The sequence below is a fragment of the Staurois parvus genome, unplaced genomic scaffold, assembly GCF_062004578.1.
Source record: "Staurois parvus isolate SC_StPar_1 unplaced genomic scaffold, SC_StPar_1.0 ptg001090l, whole genome shotgun sequence".
Lineage (NCBI taxonomy): Eukaryota > Metazoa > Chordata > Amphibia > Anura > Ranidae > Staurois > Staurois parvus.
Window position 1 is genome coordinate 1,603,788 of NW_028318886.1, and position 25,909 is coordinate 1,629,696.

Genomic DNA, 25,909 nt, shown 5'->3' on the forward strand with positions numbered 1-25,909 from the left:
AGGATTTAATTACCCACTTTCCAGGCGGTTTTGCACTAGTCAACTGCCATCTTTTTGTGTGTCTTAGTATTTTTAGGTTTATAATCCACACTTTTATACAAGTGAGTCGGAGATACTATTAAGATACGATTATCGTACCAGTTTGGATGGCACTTTTTCTTTTCTGATAATGATTGGCTGCCCTAAACAGGGCAGTTCATAGATCTGCAGTGTCTGAGGGCAGCCAATCAGGCTGTACCCATTCATTTTTGATCTTGCACTGGAAAAATAGAAAATTAAATCATTTAGTTGCTACAGGGGGCATTCAGATACTTCAAGAAATGAGCATCTAAATAGCCAATTTACACAGGTTGCAGTTGGCTATTGCAAAGTACCATACCTGCGTTATTTATTTTCAATGGCACCACAACACAGGTTAGCAGACTAGCATGCATTGTGGTGTGTTGTGTCTGAAAGCATGTAACACATTAATGTGAAACACGTCAGAGCAGACAAGTGTGAATGGCTCTACGTGAATCAGGCCATGACAGCATCTGCATTCTTGCAACATCACAGAATGATACTATAGGTCAGGGTTTAGTAAACCTGTCATTGGGTCTCATGTCAATGAGCAGGTAAAACAGCATTGTCAAAACACGTCACCAATATTGCATATATGAGATTGCCAGGAAAACAATCACAGGTTTGGGATCATTGCTGTAGATCACAAGTAGGGCAAAATAACAAAGGATAAGTATAAGTATAACGCAGTTATCTTTTTTTGCCCCCTTTTCCCTGATCTACCCAAACCCATTCATCCTCCACAGATGCATATCTACCTGCATCTGATGACCACAGCATCCATTGATTGTTTACATTTTAGCTGCACCTATGCATTACAGCCCCATAGAGTTCTATGCGGCTCTTCCAGGCCTGAGACAAAGGAAGACAGTCCAGTAGACAACAATGAACTGCAGGCAAGGTCGGGATGGATGCAATCAACTCAGGCCATGGCTGCCTGATTAAGCCAAGTAGGTGGGTTAAAGGAGAAGTTCACATTTGGGAACATGTTACATATGCCACCCATTTTTGCCCACTTCGTTGCATAGAGTGATGGCTACCAGGGGAGATAGAGTGATGGCTAGCTTCTCCTCTGCTTGCTGTCACTGTTTTCCGGCCACATCATTCATTCACAGAATTATTATTATTATCCAGTATTTATATAGCGCCAAAAAGGTTTGCTCAGCGCTGTACATTATAGTGGGGGACAGAACATGAGACAATACAGTGACAATACAATACACGAGGGGTTCGAGGGCCCTGCTCTTTCGAGCTTACAATCTAGGAGGGAGGGGATAGTGGTACAGGAGGAAGTGGCTGTGGCTTTACATTCTGTGAATGTAAAACTACAAGTCCCAACAGTCTTTGCAGCTCTTGGCATTATATCTGCTTGCCCGTACAAGGTATGAGCACACAGATACACTGACAGGTCTGCAGGAGTCCTGCATGACACCTGCGATCTGATAGGCTCCTAATAATAAACAAAAATAATAAATGCACATTTTTTTACCTAAAAAAAGATGTACATTTATTTTAAAAAGGTAAACTTAAGTCAAGTCAGGGGCAAAAGAGCATAGTGGATGAGTGTGCTTGGTTTTAAAGTGCCCTTATTCTTTCATTGCATTTCATTCTTCCAACTCCAATCCAAACTTTATTTTGGGAATAGAGTGCTAAAGAAATAAAACCTGCCTTTTTATTTTCCTTTTTGCAGTTGCCTTTGGTTTGCTTTACCCACACTTCATATAAAACGACAGGAGGTGATAGTGAGTAGTCAAAGTGAAGACACAGATTGCAACAAATTTTTTTTTCTTTCAGGAAAATGAGGAAAAGTTAAAACCTTGGTTTATTGTGGTCTGTCTTAAGCTGCTTTCACACAGATCCATTTTTCTTCCGCTTGTGTGTTAAAAAATCAGAAATCAGAAGAAAAAAAAAAAAAAAAAGGGTGACCATGTATTCCTATGGCACACTGATCGGTTATGGGTCCGGTGCGTTTTCCAAAGTCCTGCATTTTTGGTGCAGAAAAAAAAAACAAAAAAAAAAACACCCAAAACACACCTCCCTATTGAAACCAATGGAAAACATGGTGTGTTTTTTATGTGGTTTTTGAGTCACATGTCATGTTAACACACTACAAATGCATTGTGAAAGTAGCCTTATTCTTGTCTTGCTACCCCATAGGCTCATGGTTGTCAGGCAAAAATTTGCTTGACGTATCTACTCTTCTCAAGTATCAAAACTACAACTAAAAAAAAAAACAAAAACAGTGATGTATAAGAAATGTTTTCCTATTAGTTGATCCTGTTTAGCTTAAAAAAAACAAAACAAAAAAAACATCACCATTCATTTTTTAAAATGTACTTTATATATTACAGTCTTCCATACATCACCGTAAGAATGTCCCCATACATTTACATTAAATTAGGTTTCTGGACTTACAAAAAAAGCCGTATAGATTTAGACTCCATGCACACTAAAGTTTTTTTTAAGCTCATAAAAAATGCTGGTAGCAGTGTTTTAGTAGCGTTAGTAGTTTAGTAGCGTTAGCGTTTACAGTACATGTAGAAAAAAAAAAAAGCTGTTAGGGGCCTTTCAGTAGCGGTTTTTTTTTTTTCTGCTGGAAAAACGCTCCCAAAAACTCTACAAAACCAATTTATCTTCTGCTCCTAGACATTGAAGCTCAAAAAATGCTAATAGCCTAAAGTAGTGTGCATGGACACATAGATTGACACTATTTAGCTTCTAGGAGCAGAAAAAAATGCCAATAACAGCATCTAAGAGCTTAAAAAAACGATAGTGTGAATAGAACCAACGAGTGTTTTACAGGTAGATTTACAAAGCACAAACTATTAAATAGGAGGATCAGTCACATTTTTAACATGATCTAATTCATGCAGTGCCTTGTACAATGCGCAATCAGACAAAGAATTGTGAGCCCCCCCCTCTGATCATTACTGAAATATACACGCAATTATTACATTACATATTGCATGTCTATGGATGTTGGAGAGTGGTAAGGCATTCGCTGTGAAATAGATCAAAAGTAGTATTTTCGGGTCAAAATAAAATGTAACTGACAGTAACACTTCCAATGGTTAATTGTAGCAGTAATCACAGCAAATCTTCCAAGCACAAAGTCCCTTTATCTGGATGATTATCATAAAGCATCACTATACAAGGCAGCATCTGGAACAATGCTAAACAATATACTTCCCACTGCCAGAGAAAGGCCCTGCAATTGCATAGAGCGTGGGAGGTTTTCTAAGCAGGGTGGGGGATGGAAAACCACTGCTATTCTTCATTTATTACTTGTAAAAGGGAATATTTATAAAAAGGTCCTGATCCTCTTTAAAGAGCACCACATCTATTGCTGAAGCATACCAACCGTATTTACAAAGAAGTGCTCCGGGAGGACGGAAAAATGTAAAAAAGGAAAAAAAAAAAGGATTTTCCTGGTCAGAGTCCACATACAAAGAGGAAAAAGAACCTCGAAGATCTTCTCACCTCTGGCCATCAGTATACTTTGATCATGCTTGTGTAAGCTTTATTGCAGCAAATCCTCTCCAGGTATGCATATGGACAAAGTGACTACTCATGCACCTTTATGAGGTGTGACAGCAGAGCAGTTCAGGGCGGAAATGCGGTCATACATACACATGTTAACAAGCACCAGCTTAAGTATACCCCAGAATGAGTTTAGGAAAGACAATTTGACAAACACATACATAAATCCATACACTGGGTGAGAATGTTGTGTCAGGTGGTACTCTCAAGGCAGACAAAGGACAAGATTCATCTTACTTTTTGGCCCTGAACGGAATAGGGAGCCTATAGAACATGTTCCATCTCGTACTCTACTAGGTAAAATGGAAAAGCACTGGCTATACATGTAGTATTCATTGTACAGGGTTACCCAAGCAAATAGGTACTGTATATAAAAGTACAAGTTCTTTAAAAAAAAAAAAAAATCCAGCACATTCTCCCTATTCCCCTAAACGTGCTTGCTTGCCTCTCCATAACATCCAGCGTTTACATCCTCGGGCTTTTTTTTTTTGTTTTTACCCCCCTTTTTTTCCAGCGCTGACAGCGAATACACTGTAATTCCTCATAAACATGAACGTGACTGTACTCCAACACTAGAAAACACTAGGGGTATGACATTGCTGACATGGACCACTGTTGATATGGAGAGCAGTTAGGTGGAAGGATTCTAGGTTAGGTGGTTAGATTAGGGGGTCTTGGTAGCACGGGCTTGTCCATCAATCAAAATGCTAGTTAACAGGGTCAAGAAGCACTAGGCACTCAGCTTAGCCCCTAGTTTTCGGAGTTCCAGTGTTCAAGTAGAACCGCACACCCTAAATCATGCCTTGTGCTAGGGTGAGTACTCCAATTTAGCAATCTCAAAGTTGAATTGGTTCATGGAAAAAAAATCATCTGCACTTACAGGAACTTTTAAAGTCTAACTCCAAGCTGGCACAAACTAACTATTTACTGCATTAAGGTCCCTCTCACATGAATGGTCCGATCGAATCCACCTATCCGTTTTTCAGGCTGACCCGATCGAACCGGCATTCTCCTCTATGGAGTGGCGGGTGTAATTGGACATATGTGCGTTTACTCCCACCTATATGCAATCTGATCCGATCTGCCAAAAACAGACGGATGAGATCCTTCCGTCAAGCGAATCGAATGGCAGTCGGGTGTAAACTGACAGGTGGTCTGTTTACATCCGATAGAGGAGAGCAGGCTGTAAATATGCAGAGTGGACATGGACCTGTCATTAGCCTGCTCAGCAGACAGATCCCTTGCCTTGCTGCACAAGTGGATCACAGGCGGTTTCCGCCCCGTGTGAAAGGGGCCTAACAGATGCGCTTACTGGGCGTGCTATATTCTGTAGGAAGTAAGATGATAACTTCCTGTCTTATTCCTGGAACAAAACAGAGTTGGGCTCAGCCATTCACAGGAAGCTTTGTATTCTATGAATCAATACAAAGCTTCATCTGAATGGCAGGGAGGGGAGGGGATGATGTCATGATATCCGCCTCAGTCAATCAGAGAAAGCTTTGCATGCATTCATAAAATACAATGCTTCCCATGAACAGCACTCAGTCTGACTATTTTGTTGTGGGAGTGGGACAGGACGTTTATGTACTACTGCCAGAGCACAGTGTTGTATACTGTAGGCCGCTGAGGATACATACAGTTAATACAGCGAGTGCCCCTGCAGTAAAATAGTTCATTTGGACCTGCCTGGCCCAAACTATTTAAAGGGACATTAAATGTAGAGTTAGCCTTTAAAATTTTTGCATGTATTCCCAACATACGGTAATGTGAACTAAACCTTAGATCGGGATGCCTTAAGACTGAAAATGCTTTTAAAGGGCACCTTGACTGGAAAAAGGTTGAGAAACAGCTTTTGGAGTTTCAGTGTCTGTTTATAGCAAAGTGTTAAGTAGATCGATTTTTACTTACTGAGCACCCAGTGTTTCTTGGGCTCTGATCGCTTTGATCAAAGTTTCTAAGAAGTCCTTAAGCCCCATACACAGAGCCAAATGTCAGCTGGTTCAACAGAAACCAACAGACTTTCATGCCCATGTGTACAATAGTCTGTCAGAACGGCCGACTTCTGTTGAACGGGCATGTTGAAAAACCAGCATCCGATCAGTGCTGGCAGCCAATGGCTGCGAGCGCAGACCAGTGTATTCTGGTGGGTGGGCAGTCTACTAACATCGGATAGTTAGTACAGCAAGCTCCTCCCAAACCCTTTAATTTTTTTTTTCATTCAGCCAGCTGGGTTGAAGGAAAAAAACAAACAAACTGATAGTGTATACCAGGCATTAGTGTGGATGATTTTTTTCCATGGACCAGCTCTTGGAATTATGAAGTTGAGTAGAATGGTGTAAGGGTCCCAGTAACTGTTGGGTTCTACTAATGGACACAACCATACCACAGCAAGTATGACTTACCAGCTAACTACATTCATATTGGACCTTTTTGTATACACCTAGCTAAGAGATGTACTATTTCAGACAACTGTGCAACCAACCAGAAATCAGGTGTACTTCTGTAATTTGTATTCTCTGAATCAGGGGTGTCCAAACTATGGCCCTCCAGGTGTTCAGGAACTGCAAGTCACACGAGGCCTTGCAAGACTCTGACATCCACAGGCAAGACACCCAGAGGTAGAGACTTGTAGTACTTCAACAGCTGGAGGGCCATAGTTTGGACACCCCTGTAGTCTAAATGGTCTTCATCTTTTGAACATAAGGCCCAAAAACCACATAAAAACACAATTTCACCACAAACAAAGTGACTGTGTACACAAATCCCAAGAGGAGATCGTAGAACTGCCCAGTACATTAAAAGGGGTTAGATTTAAAACACTGCAGGGCAACAGATTAAAACATATAGAAGGAAATAAAAACAAAATGCAGAAAACTTTTAGCAGCACAGAAATATAGAAGTATTGCAGCAACAGGTGGCTCAGTATCCACAGGTCAAGGACTTGATAGGCCACATCAACATGAGGACGGTAAGGCACAGTACCAAGTGTCAAGCTTTCTTCTTAGCTTGTTAATTTGTCCTGGTAGAACAGGACATAAGGCACATGGAGGTATAAAAGCAGTCTTTTATGTCCCTAAAAAAGAGACAGTATTAGAAATATTGCACTGGAATTCATGGCTATATCCAAGGCACTGGTTAAACACCAAGTGGATGACGGGTGACACAAGCTGCTGCTGCCAGCTCCTTGCAGAACTCCTCCAGCACTACAACCCCACGACACAGAGTTCCATGACCCAGCCTGCTAAAGGAAACAAAAAAAGAAATTATACTGAAAAGCCATTCAGTGATACTGATAATAACTGGGGAGTTGTTCAGACAACTTATAATAAATGCAGGATTAACAAACTATGACATCAAATATTTGTCATCAAATATTTAAAAGCCAATTCCACCAAAACCTCTGCATTGACATATTTCATGACACCATGGGGTCTAGATTAAAATGACTGAGATGACCATGGGGAAATAAATGCTGGTGTATGTTCGTGACACTAACTTGAACTGAAAAAGGAACTTGGATGAGGAATTTTAACCACTTCAATACTGGCACTTTTATCGCTTCCTGCCCAGGCCAATTTTCAGCTCTCAGAGCTGTTGTATTTTGAATGACAATTGCATTGTCATGCAACACTGTACCCATAAAATTTTTTATTGTTTTTTTTAATGCAAATAGGGCTTTATTTTGGTGGCATTTAATCACCACAGAGTTTTTTTATTTTTTGCTAAATAAACAAAAAACCCAAACCTGTAAAAAAAACAAAAACAAGAAAACAAAAAACAAAACACAAACCAAGGTGTATATATCTGACAAATGATCAATACTGATGTACTGATGGCCAATCTCATTTCTTGAGGCCCGAAAATGCCAGGATAGTACAAATACCCCCCAAATGACCCATTTTTGGAAAATAGAAAGTCCAAAGTATTAAGTAGAAGGCATGGCAAGTTTTTTGCAGTTGTAATTACTTGTCACAATTTTTTTAAAAATGAAGAAATTGAAAAAAAAAATATTCTGATTGCTAATTCCAATGTATTTAATTGATATTAGTGACCATTTTTACTGAATGAAACTTATGCATTCACTCTTTTGTTGTGATTAGGCAAAGCTCATCACATGGTACATATGGGCTGTGATTGGCCCTGTCTGTACCATGTGACCAATCACAGCTAACAACACAATTGTATACAAGGATGGCATGAAAGCAAGCCATCTATTGTCAATTCTCTATTATACAATTGTCATGTGATCTACTGTGATTGGTCACATGATGCTAGCAGCAGGCCGTTGTAAGGCTCTGTCATTGGCTGTGTCCCGTTGACACAGCCGGAGACAGATCGCTGCACCTTCTGACAGGACATCATATGACGCACACTCAAAAGGAGGGGTGTCCCGCCTGGCTGTCAATCTGCTATAGGCCGGTCGGGAAGGTGTTAAATAAATGGGTATCAGCATGATAAAATCCAGTAGAAATAGGACATGGACATAAGCAGACAGAGTTCACTCTTTGTGCTTATAGTAAAGGGATTCTAAAGGCTCAATATTTTTTTTACTTTAATGCATTCCATGCATTAGGGTAAATAATAACCCAGTGTTTGTATTGCCCCCTCACCCCTCTGCTTACTTACCCAAGTCCTATCTTGACCCAGAGCTTTGCCCATCTCAGCGGATCTCGACTCCATTTGCTCACAGAAGCAGTCAATCAAATCCTGTGAGTAGAGAGCAGGGGGAGGGACTGAGCTGCATTGTGTGTATCAATAGAAACACATAGCCCTGCTCAGAAGTGAGCCTGCAGGTGTGCCACCTTAGCAAGCATCTTGCTATAGGGGCATATAAAGAAGAGGAAGAGCCAAGAGCGCCACCGGGGGGATCTCAGAAGAGGAGGTTCAGGGATGACCTTCATTATACTGCAGCTTACCAATACTTAGATATACACCGACCAGCCAGTTTATTATCTACACCTGTTCAATTGCTTGGTAACGCAAATTGTTAATCAGCCAATCACATGGCAGCAAATCAATGCTTTTAGGCATGTAGACTTGGTGAAGACAACTTGCTGAAACTGAGCATCAGAATGGGGAAGAAAGGGAATTTAAGTGACTTTGAACGTGGCATGGTTTATGGTGCCAGACAGGCTGGTCTGAGTATTTCAAAAACTGCTGATCTACTGGGATTTTCACAACCATCTCTAGGGTATACAGAGAATGGTCTGAAAGAGAAAATATCCAATGCCTTGTTGATGTCAGAGGTCAGAGGAGAATGGGCAGACTGGTTGCTGCAACATTCAGACAGTAGGATCACAATTTGGCATAAACAACATGAAAGCATGGATACATCAACGGTTCGGGCTGCTGGTGGTGGTGTAATGGTGTGGTTGATGTTTTCTTGGCACTAGCAAGGTGTACCTAATAAAGTGGCCAGTGAGTGTAATGGCTGCATTAGTTTCTTTTCCATTTTTCTTCCATCTGGTAATCCTGCCAGTAATGCACAATGCTAATTTACTGTACTGTATTTTAGGAGCAGCAGTGTTGACAACCTAGGACAGAAAGAAAGAGGGGTTTTCTGTAGTGCACAGAAATAACATGGGCAGAAGTATGAGTGCACAGGATAACACTGAATTTAGGTCAGGATCAATATGTATTTTTGCACTAATCAAACAGATATGTAAAAAAAAAATGTAAATTAACCACGTCCCCACTGTCCTATAGCAGAAATACTGCTACATGGTGACAGGGCTGCGCAAAATCACATAAATATACGTGATTTGCATCTCCTGGTAGGGGGCGTGTGTGCTGTCATTGGCGGCTACAGATGTCGATCACCGGGTTCCGGTCGGAGATTCCCCACTGGCACCCAGCGATCGCCGAGTAACACTGACAGGGGAAAGATCTGTGTGTAAACAACACAGGTCTCTCTCCTGCCAACAGTAACATGCTGCTGTGTATTTCTCTGCACAGCAAAGGAATACACAGCAGCATGTTTCCCAAGTAAAACACACACAACACATTATGTTAAACAGCACACATTTAACCCTTTGATCGCCCCACACGTTAACCCCTTCCTGCCCAGTGTCAGTGCTTTTTATTAGCACTGATCAATGTATTAGTGTCATTGGACTGTCAGTCATTTCACACCCAATGTCAGAATGCCCGCCGCAGTCCCACTGTAAGTCGCTGATCACTGCCATTACTAGTATAAAAAAAATAAAAATTCCAGTATATATACACACCACCATTATATTGTTCACGTATTCCAATTAATTTACATGTATTGGGATTTTTTTTTTAGCAAAGACATGTAGCAGAATACATTTTGGCCTAAATTTATGACAAACTTAGATTTTTAAATTTTTTTTACTGGGTATGTTTTATAGCAAAAAGTCAAAAATCATGTTTTTTTTTTTCAAAATAGTTTTTTTTGTTTATAGCGCAAAATATTAAAAACGCACAGGTGATCAAATACCACCGAAAGAAATCTCTATTTGTGGGGAAAAAGGACATAAAATTGTATTCATGTACAGAGTTGCATAATGCAGCACCGTATCGCAAAAAATGGCCTGTTCAGGAAAGGGGGGGGGGGGGTAAATCCTCTGGAGGGCAAGTGGTTAAACTGTCTATTGTGTAGGGTAGTTAGTTGCATTGTTTACTGTTTTTTTTTATTGAAGTGTCACCAGTACGGCAAGTTGTACTACATAACATGCAGCATTTTCCTGCTATGCACCTCACCGCAGTGTTGTGGTGTGCAGAAGGCACATAGAAAACAATTGTGCCCTAGTGTTGTGCCCAATATGATCTATGCAGATCAATGCAGCCCAACGCAGATAGTGTGATCAAGCCCTTACAGATCTCAATAACCCAAAGCTGTAATTTACACACAACTGAATAAGCCACAGCAGCGAATAATAGGTAAAAATAGATCTATAAAAATTTTAAAACCTATATAAAACTTTGCAAAAATCTAATAAAATTGAAAGCTATTACAGTTTACTGTACTTAAAACAATCCAGGGCATTCAGCCTTGAAAAGGCATGCGTTTTTCATGCAAACAGGTCAATGGCCAGACTGTTTTTAGCCTTGATATATGGCAGCAGTAAGGGAGATAAAAAGGTGAGTGTCCTGTATTATTTTAACTCTTAAACAGAAGTGGGTTATTGTGAATACTGTTTTTGAGAACACTAAAAAGGTAAAATACAGAAAAATCAAGTATTTTAAATGTTGACTTTTCCATTAACAATCTTTCCTTCATTTGCAATGTGTTGTTGGACTTAGGGAATTCAACCAGTCCAAGAAGAGCTGCTTTCCTTGGCCAAAGTTGTCTCCTCCCTTTTTGCATGTCATAGCCCTCTCCTAATCTATGCTATTACGGGCTCTGCTGGCCCAGCTCCTTCACCCCTCTCTAAAAACACTTTTTCTGTAGCTGCCGGGAAATAAGTGAAAGGGAATACTATAGAGCAGGGGTGTCAAACTGCGGCCCTCCAGCTGTTGCAAAACCACAAGTCCCATCATGCCTTTGCGAGTCATGGTTGCAACTGTCAATCTTGCAATGCCTCATGGGACTTGTAGTTTGGTAACAGCTGGAGGGCCGCCTGTTTGACACCTGTGCTATAGAGTGTCATTTGAGTGACAACTGTCTTCTTGGGCTCCTGACATCACATCCAAGATGGCAGTGTCCAGGAACAGTCTCAGGGCTTTTGTATGTCTACACAAGGGAGGATTTTATGGGTAGAAACGTGTGCAAGAAACATTAAATGCACATTACAATCTTAGGGAAAGATCGGTCTATTTAATGTCTTGTGATCACTGGAATGATTTCCTGGGTCTTCACACTTGTTGCGGCCATTATGAGTGGCTCCTATTCTACTTGCTGGATTAAGATGCCTGGAGCTGGCTCAGCCAACACTCCAGCTATAACTGAAACATAGGTACTTACGATGCCTCAGGGGTTTCCCCTAGCAGCTGTCGTCTCATAAGGTGCAACATCTCCTGGAAACTGGACACTCGCAGGGAGCGCTGAGCAAGATCTGCAACCACCTGCAGCATCACCAAGTGTTAGTTAGATGTGGCAGGTCACAACAATGCATGAAAACATAATAGATATTGGGCAGCACAGTGGCTAAGGCTGGCCGTACACTATACAATTTTCTTACAGATTTCTGCCCAATTTCCTTTAGATTTACCTTCCACTATGTAGTGCAAGGGCCCGCCTAATTAGATATAATTGAAAGTGTTGTTTAGGTTTGACCTCATATTATATGGTTTTTGGTAAATCTAAAGCAAAAATCTCAGGAAAATTGTATAGTGTATGGCCAGCCTAAATGATTAGCACTTCCGCCAGGCAGTACTAGGGTCGTTGGTTCGAATCCCAGCCACGGCACCACCTGCCTGGAGTCTGAATGTTCTCCCTGTGCCTGCATGGGTTTCCTCCGGGTACTCCGGTTTCCTCCCACACTCCAAAGACATGCTGGTAGGTTAATTGGATCCTGTCTAAATTGGCCCTAGTATGTGTATGTATGAATGTAAGTTGGGGACCTTAGATTGTACACCCCTTGAGGGTTAGGGAGTGATGTGAATGTATAATATATATGTAAAGCGTTGTGTAAATTGATGGCGCTATATAAGAACCTGAAATAAATGAATAAATAATAGATATTTCCAGCTAATTGAACTGAAAATCAGTCACACGGCTGGGGGAAAAAAAAACTCAAACCTTGTGTTAAACTGGAACTAAACCCACTGATTTAACTGCTTCCCAAAACAGTAATATTCAAGGCATGCCTTGGGTTAACTGTTAAAGGTACACTCACCCCTGCTCTCCAATTAGATGAGAACCCCAGAGGGGGTTCCCAAGACTAGCAGTGGGAGGCAGACCCATTGAGGCTGACAGCTCCCATAGCTAATCACAGGCACTAGCATGTAACCGCTTTTGCGGCCATCATATGAGAGTAATCGGCCTTGAACACAAATTGCCTGTGTTCAGGGCCAATCACTTCTATCTGATTTCTGCATGAGCGATTACATGCGAGTGGCCATTTCAATTACTAAACAGGCTTATGTTAGCGATCAACCGAATAGTCAAGCCATCAAAAGGCTGATGTGATAGTTGATCACATGTGCAGCACCATGACAAATGCAGATTGAATAGAGGCAAATATGGCAGCTTCATTGGCTGTTAATGATAAGAGGGTTTAGTTCTGCTTTAAAGCTTTGTGAATTGAGTGATACAGCACAATATAAAGGTGTATTTGGGTACTTCCAGACTTCAGACAATGGTTGAATAATGTCATTTTTGGATTGGCTGGTCACCAACTGTCTCTGGGTAGCAGAAGAGATCCCCGTTGTTCTCAGGGAACCAACAAACTAGTGGGCTATATTTTATGCCAATTTATTTTGCTTTCCCAATTATCAAGCCTGGTTCTAGTTATTCCAGGCTGCTCTACATACACCCAAAGGCTTATGTACGAAGGCAATGGGAACAGACATGTTTACAGAGGAATCATTAGGAAGGTTGATCTTTAAGTGGTTATATTGTGCCCACATTTCCAATTACTACACAGTACTACATACCAAGGAACAATGCTGATCCAAACACTTCAGTGCTTTCGAAGTCTGACCCAGAACAAGCATGCAGACTTCAATCTGCCTTTCTTGCTCTCCATTGTTTTATTCTGGGTGAGTTTCTCAAAGTACTGAAGCCAGAAAACTAGCATTTTCAAAAAGGCCAGTAATGGCAGCCTTCACATTTACACTTTACAGAACAGTCTGAGGACGCTTGACCATCACACCCTCTCTATTGCAAAAAGTATGTGGACAAGCCTTCAAATGATCGATTTCAGGTGTTTCTAGAAAAGGGAAGCAATAATATTAATACAGTGTCCAAAGACATTTTATAAAATTGTGCACTTCCATTCTTGTGTCAACAATTTGAGGAAAGTCTCTAACTGTTCCAACATGACTGTGCCTGTGCAAAAAGCCAAGTCGACAAAGACATTGTTTACGAGTTTTGATGTGGAGAAACTCAAGTGGCCTTCACAGAGCCTGGACCTCAGAGCAATTGAACACAGCTCTGGGATGAACTGAAATGCCAATCTTTAGACAGGTCTTGTCTATTAACATCAGAACTTGACCTCAACAAATGTTCCTTTGGCTTACTGGGCATAGGACTATATTAATGCCCATGTTGTTGGAACAGAATGTCCAAAAAGCTCATACAGATGTGATGGTCAGGTGTCCACATAGTATATCTCTGTAGAGGTTTCCTTGGAGTAAAACAACCAACTTGAAGTATACAAGTAGGCTTTGGTTAAGGTCTCACCCGTACGAGCACAGAAAATAAAGACCGGACTCCTGGGGCCAGATTAATATAAGGATTAAGAAGATACTCCTGGATGTGCGGGTGAGGAAACAGGGCAATGCGGGTGAGTAATGAAGTGACTTGTAGATTCATCTCATATGGCTGAAAAACAAACCAGGAGAAACAGATGGGTTGTTAACATTGAGACACACAATAATATGGCCAAACAATTGTGCATGCACATTAACATGCAGGATCCCAGATATTTATAGTCATTAAGTAAGCAGCTATACGTTGAAGATTAAACCCATGCTCCTGCACCACAATACTCTCATGTGATTCAGTACACACCAGTCTTTGAAAAGAAGCTGGCTAATGTCAGCAAGTGATGTGCTGGCCAGAAACAATAAAATACAAAATACCTGATCCAGGATTCCCCCTAGCCGATCAAACAGAACCTGCAGGAACTGTCCCTCGTAGAATTCCTCTCCAGAGGGGCTGGTGCTCAAGGACTGTGGAGCTGATGGCCAATTCCAATTTGATGCCAGCTTACAACAACTCTGATGCTGCGTAGATGAGATAACACAGTGACTATTTACTAACATAAAACTAAATGTTATTGTCTTATCGAAAGAGTTGAAATTCTCAAGATGAACCAGATAAAGACTATGACATATGGATAATGGATCTGCATTAAAAGGGTTAATTCACCTTTATTGAATTTTGCCACAAACATCCCTGTGCATTACCATGTCCTAAGTACATTAACATGGTGCAGAGAAGCACATTGGCTAAATAGTTAGCACTTCCGCCTGGCAGTACTAGGGACGCAGGTTCAAATTCCAACTATAGCACCAACTGCCTGGAGTTTACATGTTCTCTCTGTGCCTGCATGGGTTTCCCTTGGGTACTCCTGTTTCCTCCCACACTCAAAAGGGTTATTTGGATCCTGTCTAAATTGGCCCTAGTATGTGTATGTATGAATGTAAGTTAAGGACCCTAAATTGTACGCCCCTTGAGGGTTCGGGACTGATGTGAATGTATAATATATACAGTTGTGCTCAAAAGTTTGCATACGCTGGCAGAAATTGTGAAATTTTGGCATCGATATTGAAAATATGACTGATCATGCCACAAAATGCTCTTTTATTGAAGGATGATGATCGTATGAAGCCATTTATTATCAAATAGTTGTTTGGCTCCTTTTTAAATCATAATGATAACAGAAATCACCCAAATGGCCATGATCAAAAGTTTACATATCCTGGAATGTTTGGCCTTGGTATAGACACACAAGGTGACACACATGGGTTAAAATGACAATTAGAGGTTAATGTCCCACATCTGTGGCTTTTTAAATTGTAATTAATGTCAGTGTATAAATAGCCAATGAGTTTGTTAGCTCTTACATGGCAGCACTGACTATGCTAGATACTGAGCCATGAAAAGAACTGTCAAAAGTCCTGCGTAACAAGGTAAATGGAACTTTATAAAGATGGAAAAGGACATAAAGATGTCCAAAGCCTTGACCATACCAATCAATACTGTTAAATCAGATGTGTGATGTTAACCTCTAATTGGCATTTTAACCCGTGTGTGTCACCTTGTGTGTCTGTACCAAGGCCAAACATTCCAGAGTATGTAAACTTTTGATCATGGCCATTTGGGTGATTTCTGTTATCATTATGATTTAAAAAGGAGCCAAACAACTATCTGATAATAAATGGCTTCATATGATCATCATCCTTCAATAAAAGAGCATTTTTGGCATGATCAGTCATATTTTAAATATCAATGCCAAAATTTCACAATTTCTGCCAGGGTATGCAAACTTTTGTGCACAACTGTATATGTAAAGCGCTGCGTAAGTTGATGGCGCTATATAAGCACCTGTAATAAATAAATGCTGTGCTCCTTTCTGTAAAAGCCAGCTTACTTTTCTTTTCCAGCTGCTCATTTTATTGCCCTCCATACTGCCATCTGCAGGACAGCGAGGAGAAGGCAATGATATGAGCAGCTGAAAAAGTAAAACATTTGTTTACAAAAAGGAGCACCACATGTTAATGCAGGGAGGATACTGTAATGTGTAGGGAAGTTTGTGACAAAAATCAGTAAAGGTGAACTAACCCTTTTATTTGTGCTTTTTATATTTGCCTAGAGTTCAGCTTTAACTGCAAGTGGCTTACCTGGACTAGAGCATCCTGCAGATAACTGTCAAATCCAGAGTCTGAAGACTTCATTTCCTCTGGCACCAAGGAAAGGAAACTAAATGGACAAAAAGCAGAATGGATCTGAGTAATTTATTCAAAGCTCCTCTTTTATTATATCCACTACCCACCAACCTGGCTTAGCATTTTTTACTGACGGTTGAGATTAGCTCACTTAGATTTAGGATGACCATACACAAATTGGATAAACATTGTATTTTCAAAGAATACTCAATAAATATTGTTTACTGAAAACACAGCATGAACTGCAGGAACATAATTTGTGATTGTTTAATGTGACTTGCTTGATTGAGTATTTAGTCACATCTTACTTGAATCTCATGAAAGATCTTCATTGTGGTCGGCCTATCACCATGTGGTTGGTCTAACCCTTACCACCTGCTGTGTTCCCCTTACCTTCTCATGCTTTGCTCGGCCCCCATGGACTCTCCATGACGTCCCTGGCTTCTTCCCATCATCTGTAGACCTGTGTCCGGGAGCCCATCTGTGAAGTAAGGGTCTTCTTCAAGCTCTCTGCAGGCAATAATTACATTTGTAAAGTTTAAGCATGAATATGCATAGCATGCATTAGAAGAGTAACTATAGATCATATCTACAGTCCCTTTCTGACAATAACGAACATCTCCAAAGTTTTCAGCAACAGACAGAAAATAAATGACTTCCTCAGTGAGTAAAGTATTATGGAGAGCCATTACAGTCTGCAGACTACAGCAGCCGTTTATTACCCAGTCTCTTTTCATACATCTTGTTTTGGCATAGGTAAAGTTGACTAAACCTTAAAAACACCAAATTTTGGAAAGATCCCTCAAACAAAATATGCAATTTCTCATGGATAGCCTAATACAATTTGTTTTTGGGCAATTCACACAGAACCAATATACAGAGGCAGATTTGCTGGACCAATGGCTATGTGATCCCTTTAAAAAAATTGAACACTATGGGGTTTATTTACTAAAGCTGGTTCACTCTGAATCTCGTGCACTTCTGCATAGAAACCAATCAGCATCCAGGTTTTATTGCTAAAGTTTAACTGAACAAGCTGAGGTTGGAAGCTGATTGGCTACCATGCACAGGTGCACGAGATTTTGAGTGAACCAGCTTTTGTAATTAAACCCCTATATGTGTATGTTTTTCATAAAATCTTCAGTTCTTAATGTAAGCCTATGCTTTGCCCATGCCTGCAGCAAAGACAGAACCTGGCAACCTGGCTTTCTTGGGTATGGGAGCAGGTCACTTTCTCCTCTTCCTCCCACAATGAGTGGCCAATTACCGAGTACCAAGACTGTCATGGGGTCAGAGGATCACAAGTGCTGTTTATAGCAGAACTAAAGTAAAAAATACCTCTGTTCCAATGATCCAACATTCACAAGATCCCTCACTAGAAGAGGAGTATGTGCACCTGGAGAAGGGGACCGTTAAATAAACCTGCTTTGCATGGGCAAATCACAAGTTCTCTTTAGACTTTTCCATTAAGACCTTCAACAATGAAGTAACTTACTCTGTGCCTTCAAAGGATTCCACATCCTGCACTCGGCTCTCTTCACTCCCCCCTGACAGGTAATGCTGATTCTCCAGGTTGCGGAGCACCAGACTGTTCAGGGCCATCTCATCAGATGACTGGAACATCTCCTCAAATAGGCGCATTGTGGTGAGACTTATCTGAAAAAAAAAAAAAATTACAAAGAAACAAAAAAAGGTCATGCTTTTTTTAACTGAAATAACTTTTTCCTTCAGTTTGTTTACTTGGCTGTCTTAGAGGACTGTAAAGCAGACAATGGCAAGCAGGAGAGGATAGGGCTATCAAGCGGTGGCCTATCTTAAAGTGCATCTAAACTAAAAAAAAAAGAAAAAAAAAAGAAAAGAAAAATATTACTACATATTGCAGCTCACCAGTCATTAGATACTGTAGCCTAGTTTACTTTATTACCCTTTATTTTCACCTGGTGATCCTACAAATAACAAAATTTCCTGTGCCTTCATATCTTTTTTTTTTATTCAAATATTTATTAAATTTTCACATTTATAATTACATATAAAAAGAGAAAGGAAAAAAGAAAAAAAGAAAAAAAAACAGGGGAACATGAAAGAAGAGCATAATGCATTTCATCTACATTCTCATATAATATTTTTACTCTTATTTTCTTTCTGTTACCTCCTTTTTCTTCCTTTCCCTTCCCTCTACCCTTATGCCCTACCCCATCCCTCCTCCCTCCCACTCTGCATTTTTCTCTTACTTCCATCTATATAAAATTAAGAATCTTCTCCTGGCATTTCTTCATATATATTCCTATGGTGTACAAAATCTTCCCATTTTTCCCATCTCCTGTTATATATCTCCATCTTATCTTCCTGGGTATAGTATAGTTTCTCCATCCTACTAATCTGATTTACTCTTTCTACCCAATCCTTCTCTTTCGGAACTTCCAAGCTATGCCAGAATTTGGGTATCAACCCCTTCGCTGCGTTCACAAAGTACCATATACCCGAGTTTTTATATTTATTCACTGGTAAATCTGTTTTATGTAGTAAACACACTTGTGGGTCTAATCCTATCTTTATTCCTGAGATTTTCTCAATTAAGTTGACTGTTATCTTCCAAAAATTTTGTATCCTTGGGCACTCCCACCAGATGTGAAACCATGTACCAATCTTTCCACAACCACGCCAACACTCTTGTGTTTTCTCTATATCTATTTTGTGCTCTAGAATTGGTGTAATGTGCCATCTTACTAAACTTTTATAGTTTACCTCCACCTCTCTCATACTAGTGTTCTCGTGCGTGAGTCTATATATCTTCCTCTGTTTATCCTCATCTATCTCCACTCCTAAATCCCTTTCCCATTTTTCTATATAGCTTGGTTTTAATTCCGTAGCTAACTCGGTAAGAATTTTATAAATTTTTGCCGTGCCCCGTTTTCCGTCTCCCCGTGATTCCAGTAACCTCTCAAACATGTTCCACTCCTTTCTCCCTCTTATGGGTTTCGGAAGACTCTCAACAAAGTGATTTAATTGGTGATATTTCCACTCATCAATCTTAATAAAAAGTTCCCTTCCACTCTTTCTTAAGTCTTTCAATGTTTTCAACTTCTTTCCGTCCATAATATCTCTTAGTTGAATGTCTTCCTTTTTAATCCATTTTCCCATACTCCCTTCAATACCTGGTGGGAAGTATTCTATATTCCTTAGTGACATTAATTGTGAATTAAAATCCCAGTGCATATACTTGTGTAGATTATCCCAAACCCTTAAAACGTTCAATGTAAACACGCTCGTGGTTTCTTTTAAACCTCTATATTGTGTTGGTGCCCATATGTTTCTACTCAGGTCAACTCCGCTCAAGTCATTCTCTATCTTTACCCATCTTTTCCCCCTTTTATTGTGTGTCCAATCATAAATTCTTGCTAAAACTACAGCATTATAGTATCTCCCAAAGTCTGGCACTCCCAGTCCCCCTCTCTCTTTTCGTCTACTTATCAAATCATACGATATTCTAGGTTTTTTATTTTTCCATATAAATTTTGTTATCATCCTTTTAATTTCTTTAAAAAATGCTTCTGGGAGTTTTATTGGGATCATTTGATATTTATACAAAACTTTGGGTACAATTATCATTTTTATCAGGTTTATTCGTCCTAACCAGGAGGGGATTCCTCCTCCCAATTTCTTCAGTTCCTCCTTAATCTCGTTTAAAAGGGAAATATAATTTAATTTATACAATTTTGAATATGAAGCAGAAAGTTTGACTCCTAAATATTTTATCTCTCTATCTCTCCATGTAAAAGGGAATTCTTTTTTTATCTTTTCTTTCTCACCATTCGGGAGATTTATATTCAAGATCTCAGTTTTTGTCAGGTTGATTTTTAGGTTTGATATTTCTCCATATTCCTTTAAGCTTTTCATTAAATTCGGGAGTGTTATCCTAGGATTACCCACATAGAACAAGAGATCGTCTGCAAAAGCTGCCACCTTATGTTCCGTTTCCCCTATTTGTATTCCCTTTATATCTGCATTCCTCCTAATTGTTTCTAGTAAGGGTTCCAATGTTAACACATACAACAAAGGGGACAGTGGACATCCCTGTCTAGTGCCATTTGACATCCTTATAGGTGCCGATTTTTCACCATTGACCAAAATAACCGCGGATGGCATTTTATACAATTTTCCTATCCATTCCCTCATTCTACTACCTACCCCCATGATCTCTAGAGTGTCCATCATAAAGCTCCAGTTTACTCTATCAAAAGCTTTTTCAGCGTCGATCGAGAGAATCACTGCCGGGGTTTTCCCTTTCTTAGCTTTCTGGATCAACAACAGAGTTCTAATTCCGTTATCTCTACCCTCCCTCCCTGACACAAAGCCAACCTGATCTCCCTGGATCCATTCTGGCATTAAGTCTTTGATCCTATTTGCTAAGACCTTCGCATATAACTTTGTATCTACATTTAGGAGTGCAATTGGCCTATAACTTGAACATTGAGTAGGATCCTTCCCTTCCTTGTGTATAAGTGTTACATGAGCTTGTAGGGATTCCTGTCTAATCTCCATTTCTCCCCCCAGGGCATTCATATATTCCTTCAACTTTGGTATCAATAGTTCACTATATTTTTTATAGTACCTCACGGTGTATCCGTCCGGGCCAGGACTTTTCCCCACCTTAGTGTCTTTTAGTGCTATTTTTATTTCCTCCTGTGTGATTTCTAATTCCAGGGATTTCAATAGATCTTTATCTATCCTTGGTAGTTCTGCATTTTTTAGATATGCCTTTCTTTTTTCTCTATTCTCATTTTCACTATTATTTACTAAGTTTTGAGACTTAATATTATACAACTTATTGTAATACTCCTCAAACACCTTCCCAATCTCTTTAGTAGAGTGAGCCATTTCTCCCTTGGGGTTTCTTATTTTTTCTATGTAATTTCTAGTTTTCTTTTTTCTCAGGGCCTTCATTATATATTTTCCTGGACGATCTCCCCATCTGTACCTCTCCACTGCAACTTTATTAAGTACTCTCCTCATCTCTTCTTCCATTAATATCTCCAATTCTTTCTTCTTTCCTATTATCTTCTGTCTTATCTCACATGTTATTCTGTTTTTATGGATCTGTTCCAGGTCATTTATATCTTTTAAGAGCCCTGTCATTTTCTTACTCCTTTCTCTTTTCTTTTTTGCTCCTAACGCAATCAATATACCCCTAATATATACCTTATGGGACTCCCAGACAGTGGCCATTGAGACATCTCCTGTTTCATTCTCCTGAAAATATCTTTCCATTTCTCGTCTGATCTGCTGATCGATCTCTTGATCTAATAGAAGGGCCTCGTTTAATCTCCATCCCACCCCCCTTGTCAGTTGTCTCCCCCATCTCACCTTCATTATAACTGGGGCATGGTCTGAGAGAGTCATTGTCTCTATTTCTACTTTGGCCACCCTCTCGATAAGTTGATGTTCTACCATTATATAGTCCAGTCTTGAATAAATCTCGTGTGCATTAGAGAAGAAAGTATAGTCTTTTTCCTTTCCATGCATTATCCTCCATATATCCACTAGTTGCCCTTCATATATCTCCTTCTTCAAAGTCTTCATAGACCTACCTCCCTCTCGTTGCACACGAGATGTTGTATCCATCTGTGGATCTAGACATAAATTCAAGTCTCCCGCCATTATCAGTCTTCCCTTTTTAAAGTCCCTCAATTTTCTTAATATCCCTTTCAGGTATACCTCCGGTCTCTTATTTGGGCAATAAATATTCGCCACTGTACACTCTATTTCCTGTAATCTGCCCCTCAGAAACAAGAATCTCCCCTCAGGATCTGTCTCTCTCTCTTCCACCTCCCACCTTACGTTTTTAGCGAACCCAATTGCCACCCCTTTGGCTCTCTTAATTGGGGAGTCTGCATAAAACCATGTTGGATAGTTTCTAGTATTTAATTTGATATTTGACTTAATCTCAAAATGCGTCTCCTGTAAAAAAACTACCGAGGCTTCTCTGTGTTGTAACTCCTTAAATAGCTTAAATCTCTTCCCAGGACTATTCAACCCTTTTACATTATATGTTATAAATTTTATATCTTCCATAATTCTTGAGTACATCTCGTCCCTATGCAGAGTATTTTTAAAACCTTCCCCCTATACCATCTTTTACCTCCTCCCCCCCCCTTACCCTCCCTCTTCACCTCCCCCCTCCCCTGGCCCTCCCTCCTCCCTCCCCCCTCGAACCCCCCCCTCCCATCAGGCCTATTTTTTACCATCTAATCCTTTGTGAGCTTACTGTCACATTTGGATCTTGGCCCTGAGGTTGAACTCTAACCTTGTACGGTTCACCGTCCCTCCATTTCCCTCAATGTTCCCCTTTCTATCCCTTCTTTATTCTTTCTTCTAATTTGCTGCCATTGCTCTTTTCCCTCGACGTTTTCCCCTCCCTCAACCTCCCAGCCTGGAACCTCTACTTTTTGAATGTTAAGTTTGTCAAAAAAGTCTCTCAAATCCTCAGGAAATCTCAGGTATGCAGTAACTCCATTCTTCCATCCGATTAGACACATTGAGCCGCTCCATCTATACTGTATGTTTTGTTTTTTCATCTGTTCTATTAAGGGTCTCAGTGATCTCTTTCTCCATAATGTCTCAGGTGTCAAGTCTGCAAAGATTTGTATATTTTTCCCTTCATACTCAATATTATATCTTCCTTTTGTCTTCTTCCATATTTCTTCTCTCTCTCCAATTTTATTAAATTGAACCACTACATCTCTCGGTCTCTCTTCCGCCCGATCTCGTTGGGCCTTTCCTGATCTATATATATTGTCCAATATGCATGTCTCTGTTCTAGGTCTACCCATAATGGAGTTTAAGATTTTTTGTATCGTCTCTCTTAATTCTTTATCTTGTATAAGCTCCGGAATTCCTTTTATCCTGAGATTTTTTTTCCTGTGTATGTTACCTTGTATCTCCAGTTTATATCCCAGTTTTTTTTGTTCTTGCCTAATCTCTAGTATCTGATTATTCAGTTCAGAAAGAGTTTGAGCATGTTTATTGATTTTTTCTTCTGTATCTTCTACTCTAGTCAAGAGATGACCCAGATCTTTCCGAATAATTCCCATTTCCTGTTTAATTGATTTTTCCAAATTTTTAAACATTTCCGCCATTTCCTTTTTATTTGGGATTTGTAGTTCTCCTTCATTTTCCTTTGACTCTATTTCTCCTGATATTTGTTGATTATTATCCATTTCTACTGGAGATCTGGCGCTTTTATCCATACTGTTCTCCATTATACTTTTTTCACCTGCCCCCTGAGTTCTTTCTGGGGTCACATTACCTTGAGATGTAAATTTTCTAATTGTTCCTGATTGGGCGTGTTTAGGGGCATTCCCTTTACTATTTTTGCTCTTCATATTTTTAACTGTATCCGAGTTCTCTTTTTAAACTTTAAGATATATACTGATAATAAGTCCTTTAGGTAAATTCTACTTTCTTCAAGCTATTTGGTGGTTCCCCCTTTTTCTCTATATATATTTCTTCTGCCACACCAAGAAGCTATCCATAAACAGATTTAATATATAGTCCAGATAGTCTCACTCACCCTCCTTCCCGCTGCTTCGTTCCAGTGAGGCTGTCAGCATTCTGGTGTGGCTCTGCTCCTTTTCCCTTCAGCTCAGGAGGGGAGGGGGGGGGAGAGGGGTTAGTAGAGGAGGGGGGGGAGAGGTGAAGGGGGGGTTTTCCGAGGCTCTTTTTCTTCTCTCTCTCTCCGTTTCTCTCGTGGGTACCGACGGTCATGTAAATCTCTCTGCCCGAGCGGCTTCAGTTTCAAAGGAAGCCAGCCGTTTCTCTCTCCCTCCTCTTCTGTTGGGTCGGAAAGCCGGGGTCTCCCTCTGCTTCAGGAAGCCGGCCGGCTTCTCCGTCTCCCAGTACTGCCCTTCGGCGGGTCACGTGACCACCTCCCGTCACCCGCACTCCCAGCAGTCAGAGGTGAGAGATTCCCAGCCGTCTCACCGTCCAGAACTCCCGCAGCTCCGTCTCCTCCACTTCACTCTCAGGACCCCCCCTCTGCCGTAAGATCTCAGGCGGGGAGTTTAGCAGCTTCCATGGGGAACGTTAAGGGAAGGAGGGCGGTTATCCTGCGGAGAGCGCTCACATCGCTCTCTCTCACACCGCCACGATTAGGCTCCTCCCCTGTGCCTTCATATCTACACTTTTTTTTCTCCACTGTATCTATAGGAGGGAGCCATGATTGTCACACAGACTGGACTTTTAAAAATTGTCTGCATTTGTCCATCTATTACAGGGACAGATTGATGGGACTAGTAGTTTATATACTGTAAAGAGGATAAAGACTTATGGGCTTTCATTTCAGTTTATAGGAAATGGCAAGGATATCGGCATTTGTGTTCTCAGGACTGGACAGCTACTACAGCAAATTATGGGGTGTGCCACTTCTTCTGATGGGGTTTTCCATTTATTTATATTATAAAACATGCAAAAGGGGAAACACCCCATTAATAGAAACCCACCACACTATACATATAAAACAAAAAATATTTTTGGCTAAACTAACCATTTAAAGAAGAATTCCTGGTATCAGAATGTTATACTTGGACCAGTGTAATTATGTATATCCATAATGTAAAGCGCTGAGCAAACTGTTGGCGCTATACAAGTCCTGTATAATAATATGCAATACCTGGCTGGCACCCTGGAAACTGAAAATCATTGAAGTGACCTCCGCTTGCTTCAAAGTGTGTGCTGAGTGACTGCACTCCTGCAGCATTAACACAGGAGGTTGGCTGCTTGCCATGGGCATCATTCACAGAATGCTTTGGAATGCAATGCGTTCTCTGATTGCACGAGGTGAAGTAGTGGGGTGGTGACCTCATGCTCTTCACCTCATCCTGAGTATACTTTGCATTAAGAAGAAAAGCAAAGCATTTTCTAAATGGCACCCGTGCTAAGCTGCCAACCTCCATGTGGGGATTACTGGAGTAGTGATGCTACTTCAGTGATTTCCAGGGGCATCGGCCAGGTATGGCATATTATTTGTTACATCGGTCCATACAGGAGCAATGTAACTATGTACAAAATGTGGATGCCTGGAATTCTTCCCTAAGGTCTAAATTTGACCCACTGCTGCTATAAGGTATACTAGGCCGAGCTGGTTACCTCATCAGAGAGATGGTTGCATCTCTGGATAAGCTGGGATCGGAGCTGTGGAGATCTGTCACTCTTTCTTTCTGGGCCTTTCTCCTCTCCCAGTATAAAAATGAGAAGCTGATGCAGCAATGGTGGAGAGTTCAGATGTTGGAGCAGAGCGGTGAGTAGAGCTGTGCTCTTCAGAATATGTAGTTCTGATCTACAGGAAGAACACAATTATGTATTACCAATGTGTGCACATCCCAATCCAATACATCACCGCATACTGCTAGGGAGTTTTCAACACTACACAGCAATATCAATAACCAAGGTCAAGGCTGGACAAATGCTATAGCTTGGGTAGCCTATATACTTAAAGCAGAGCTCCCCCCAAAAGGGAAAGTTCAGCTTTAATGCATTGTCCCCCGCTTCCTGTTAAGGATTGGTACCTTTGGGGAGCGGGTACCCGAATTTGACATGTACCCGCTCCCACTTCCGCTGTGATCGCCTAAGGCGACCAGAAGCAGAAGTTGTCCTCCTCCCTCCATGTAGTCTTCTGAGACACGTGACAGGTCCCAGAAGACTACGGGACCAATCACAAAGCACAGCGCTACTTGTGCATGCACAGTGGGCACCTGGCTGTGAAGCCGCAAGATGTCACAGCTGGGTGTCCACA

At 40.7% G+C, this 25,909-nt stretch overlaps 1 protein-coding gene across 4 annotated transcripts in view; it reads right to left on the minus strand.

The window, feature by feature from the left end:
* Positions 1-1,864: 1,864 nt before the first annotated feature.
* Positions 1,865-25,909, minus strand: part of FHIP2B (FHF complex subunit HOOK interacting protein 2B) — a 48,828-nt gene continuing 24,783 nt past the window's right edge. For 3 of the 4 annotated variants that reach the window (XM_089658713.1, XM_089658710.1, XM_089658712.1), the window contains 8 exons: positions 25,264-25,453; positions 17,615-17,775; positions 16,513-16,629; positions 16,075-16,153; positions 14,311-14,454; positions 13,910-14,050; positions 11,528-11,628; positions 1,865-6,841 (listed from right to left, as the gene is read on the minus strand). In XM_089658713.1, coding sequence (XP_089514839.1) covers positions 6,736-6,841; positions 11,528-11,628; positions 13,910-14,050; positions 14,311-14,454; positions 16,075-16,153; positions 16,513-16,629; positions 17,615-17,775; positions 25,264-25,453 — 1,039 coding nt within the window. In that variant the 3' untranslated portion in view covers positions 1,865-6,735. The remainder of the gene's footprint in view (positions 6,842-11,527; positions 11,629-13,909; positions 14,051-14,310; positions 14,455-16,074; positions 16,154-16,512; positions 16,630-17,614; positions 17,776-25,263; positions 25,454-25,909) is intronic. The other variant, XM_089658711.1, reaches the window with a different exon arrangement.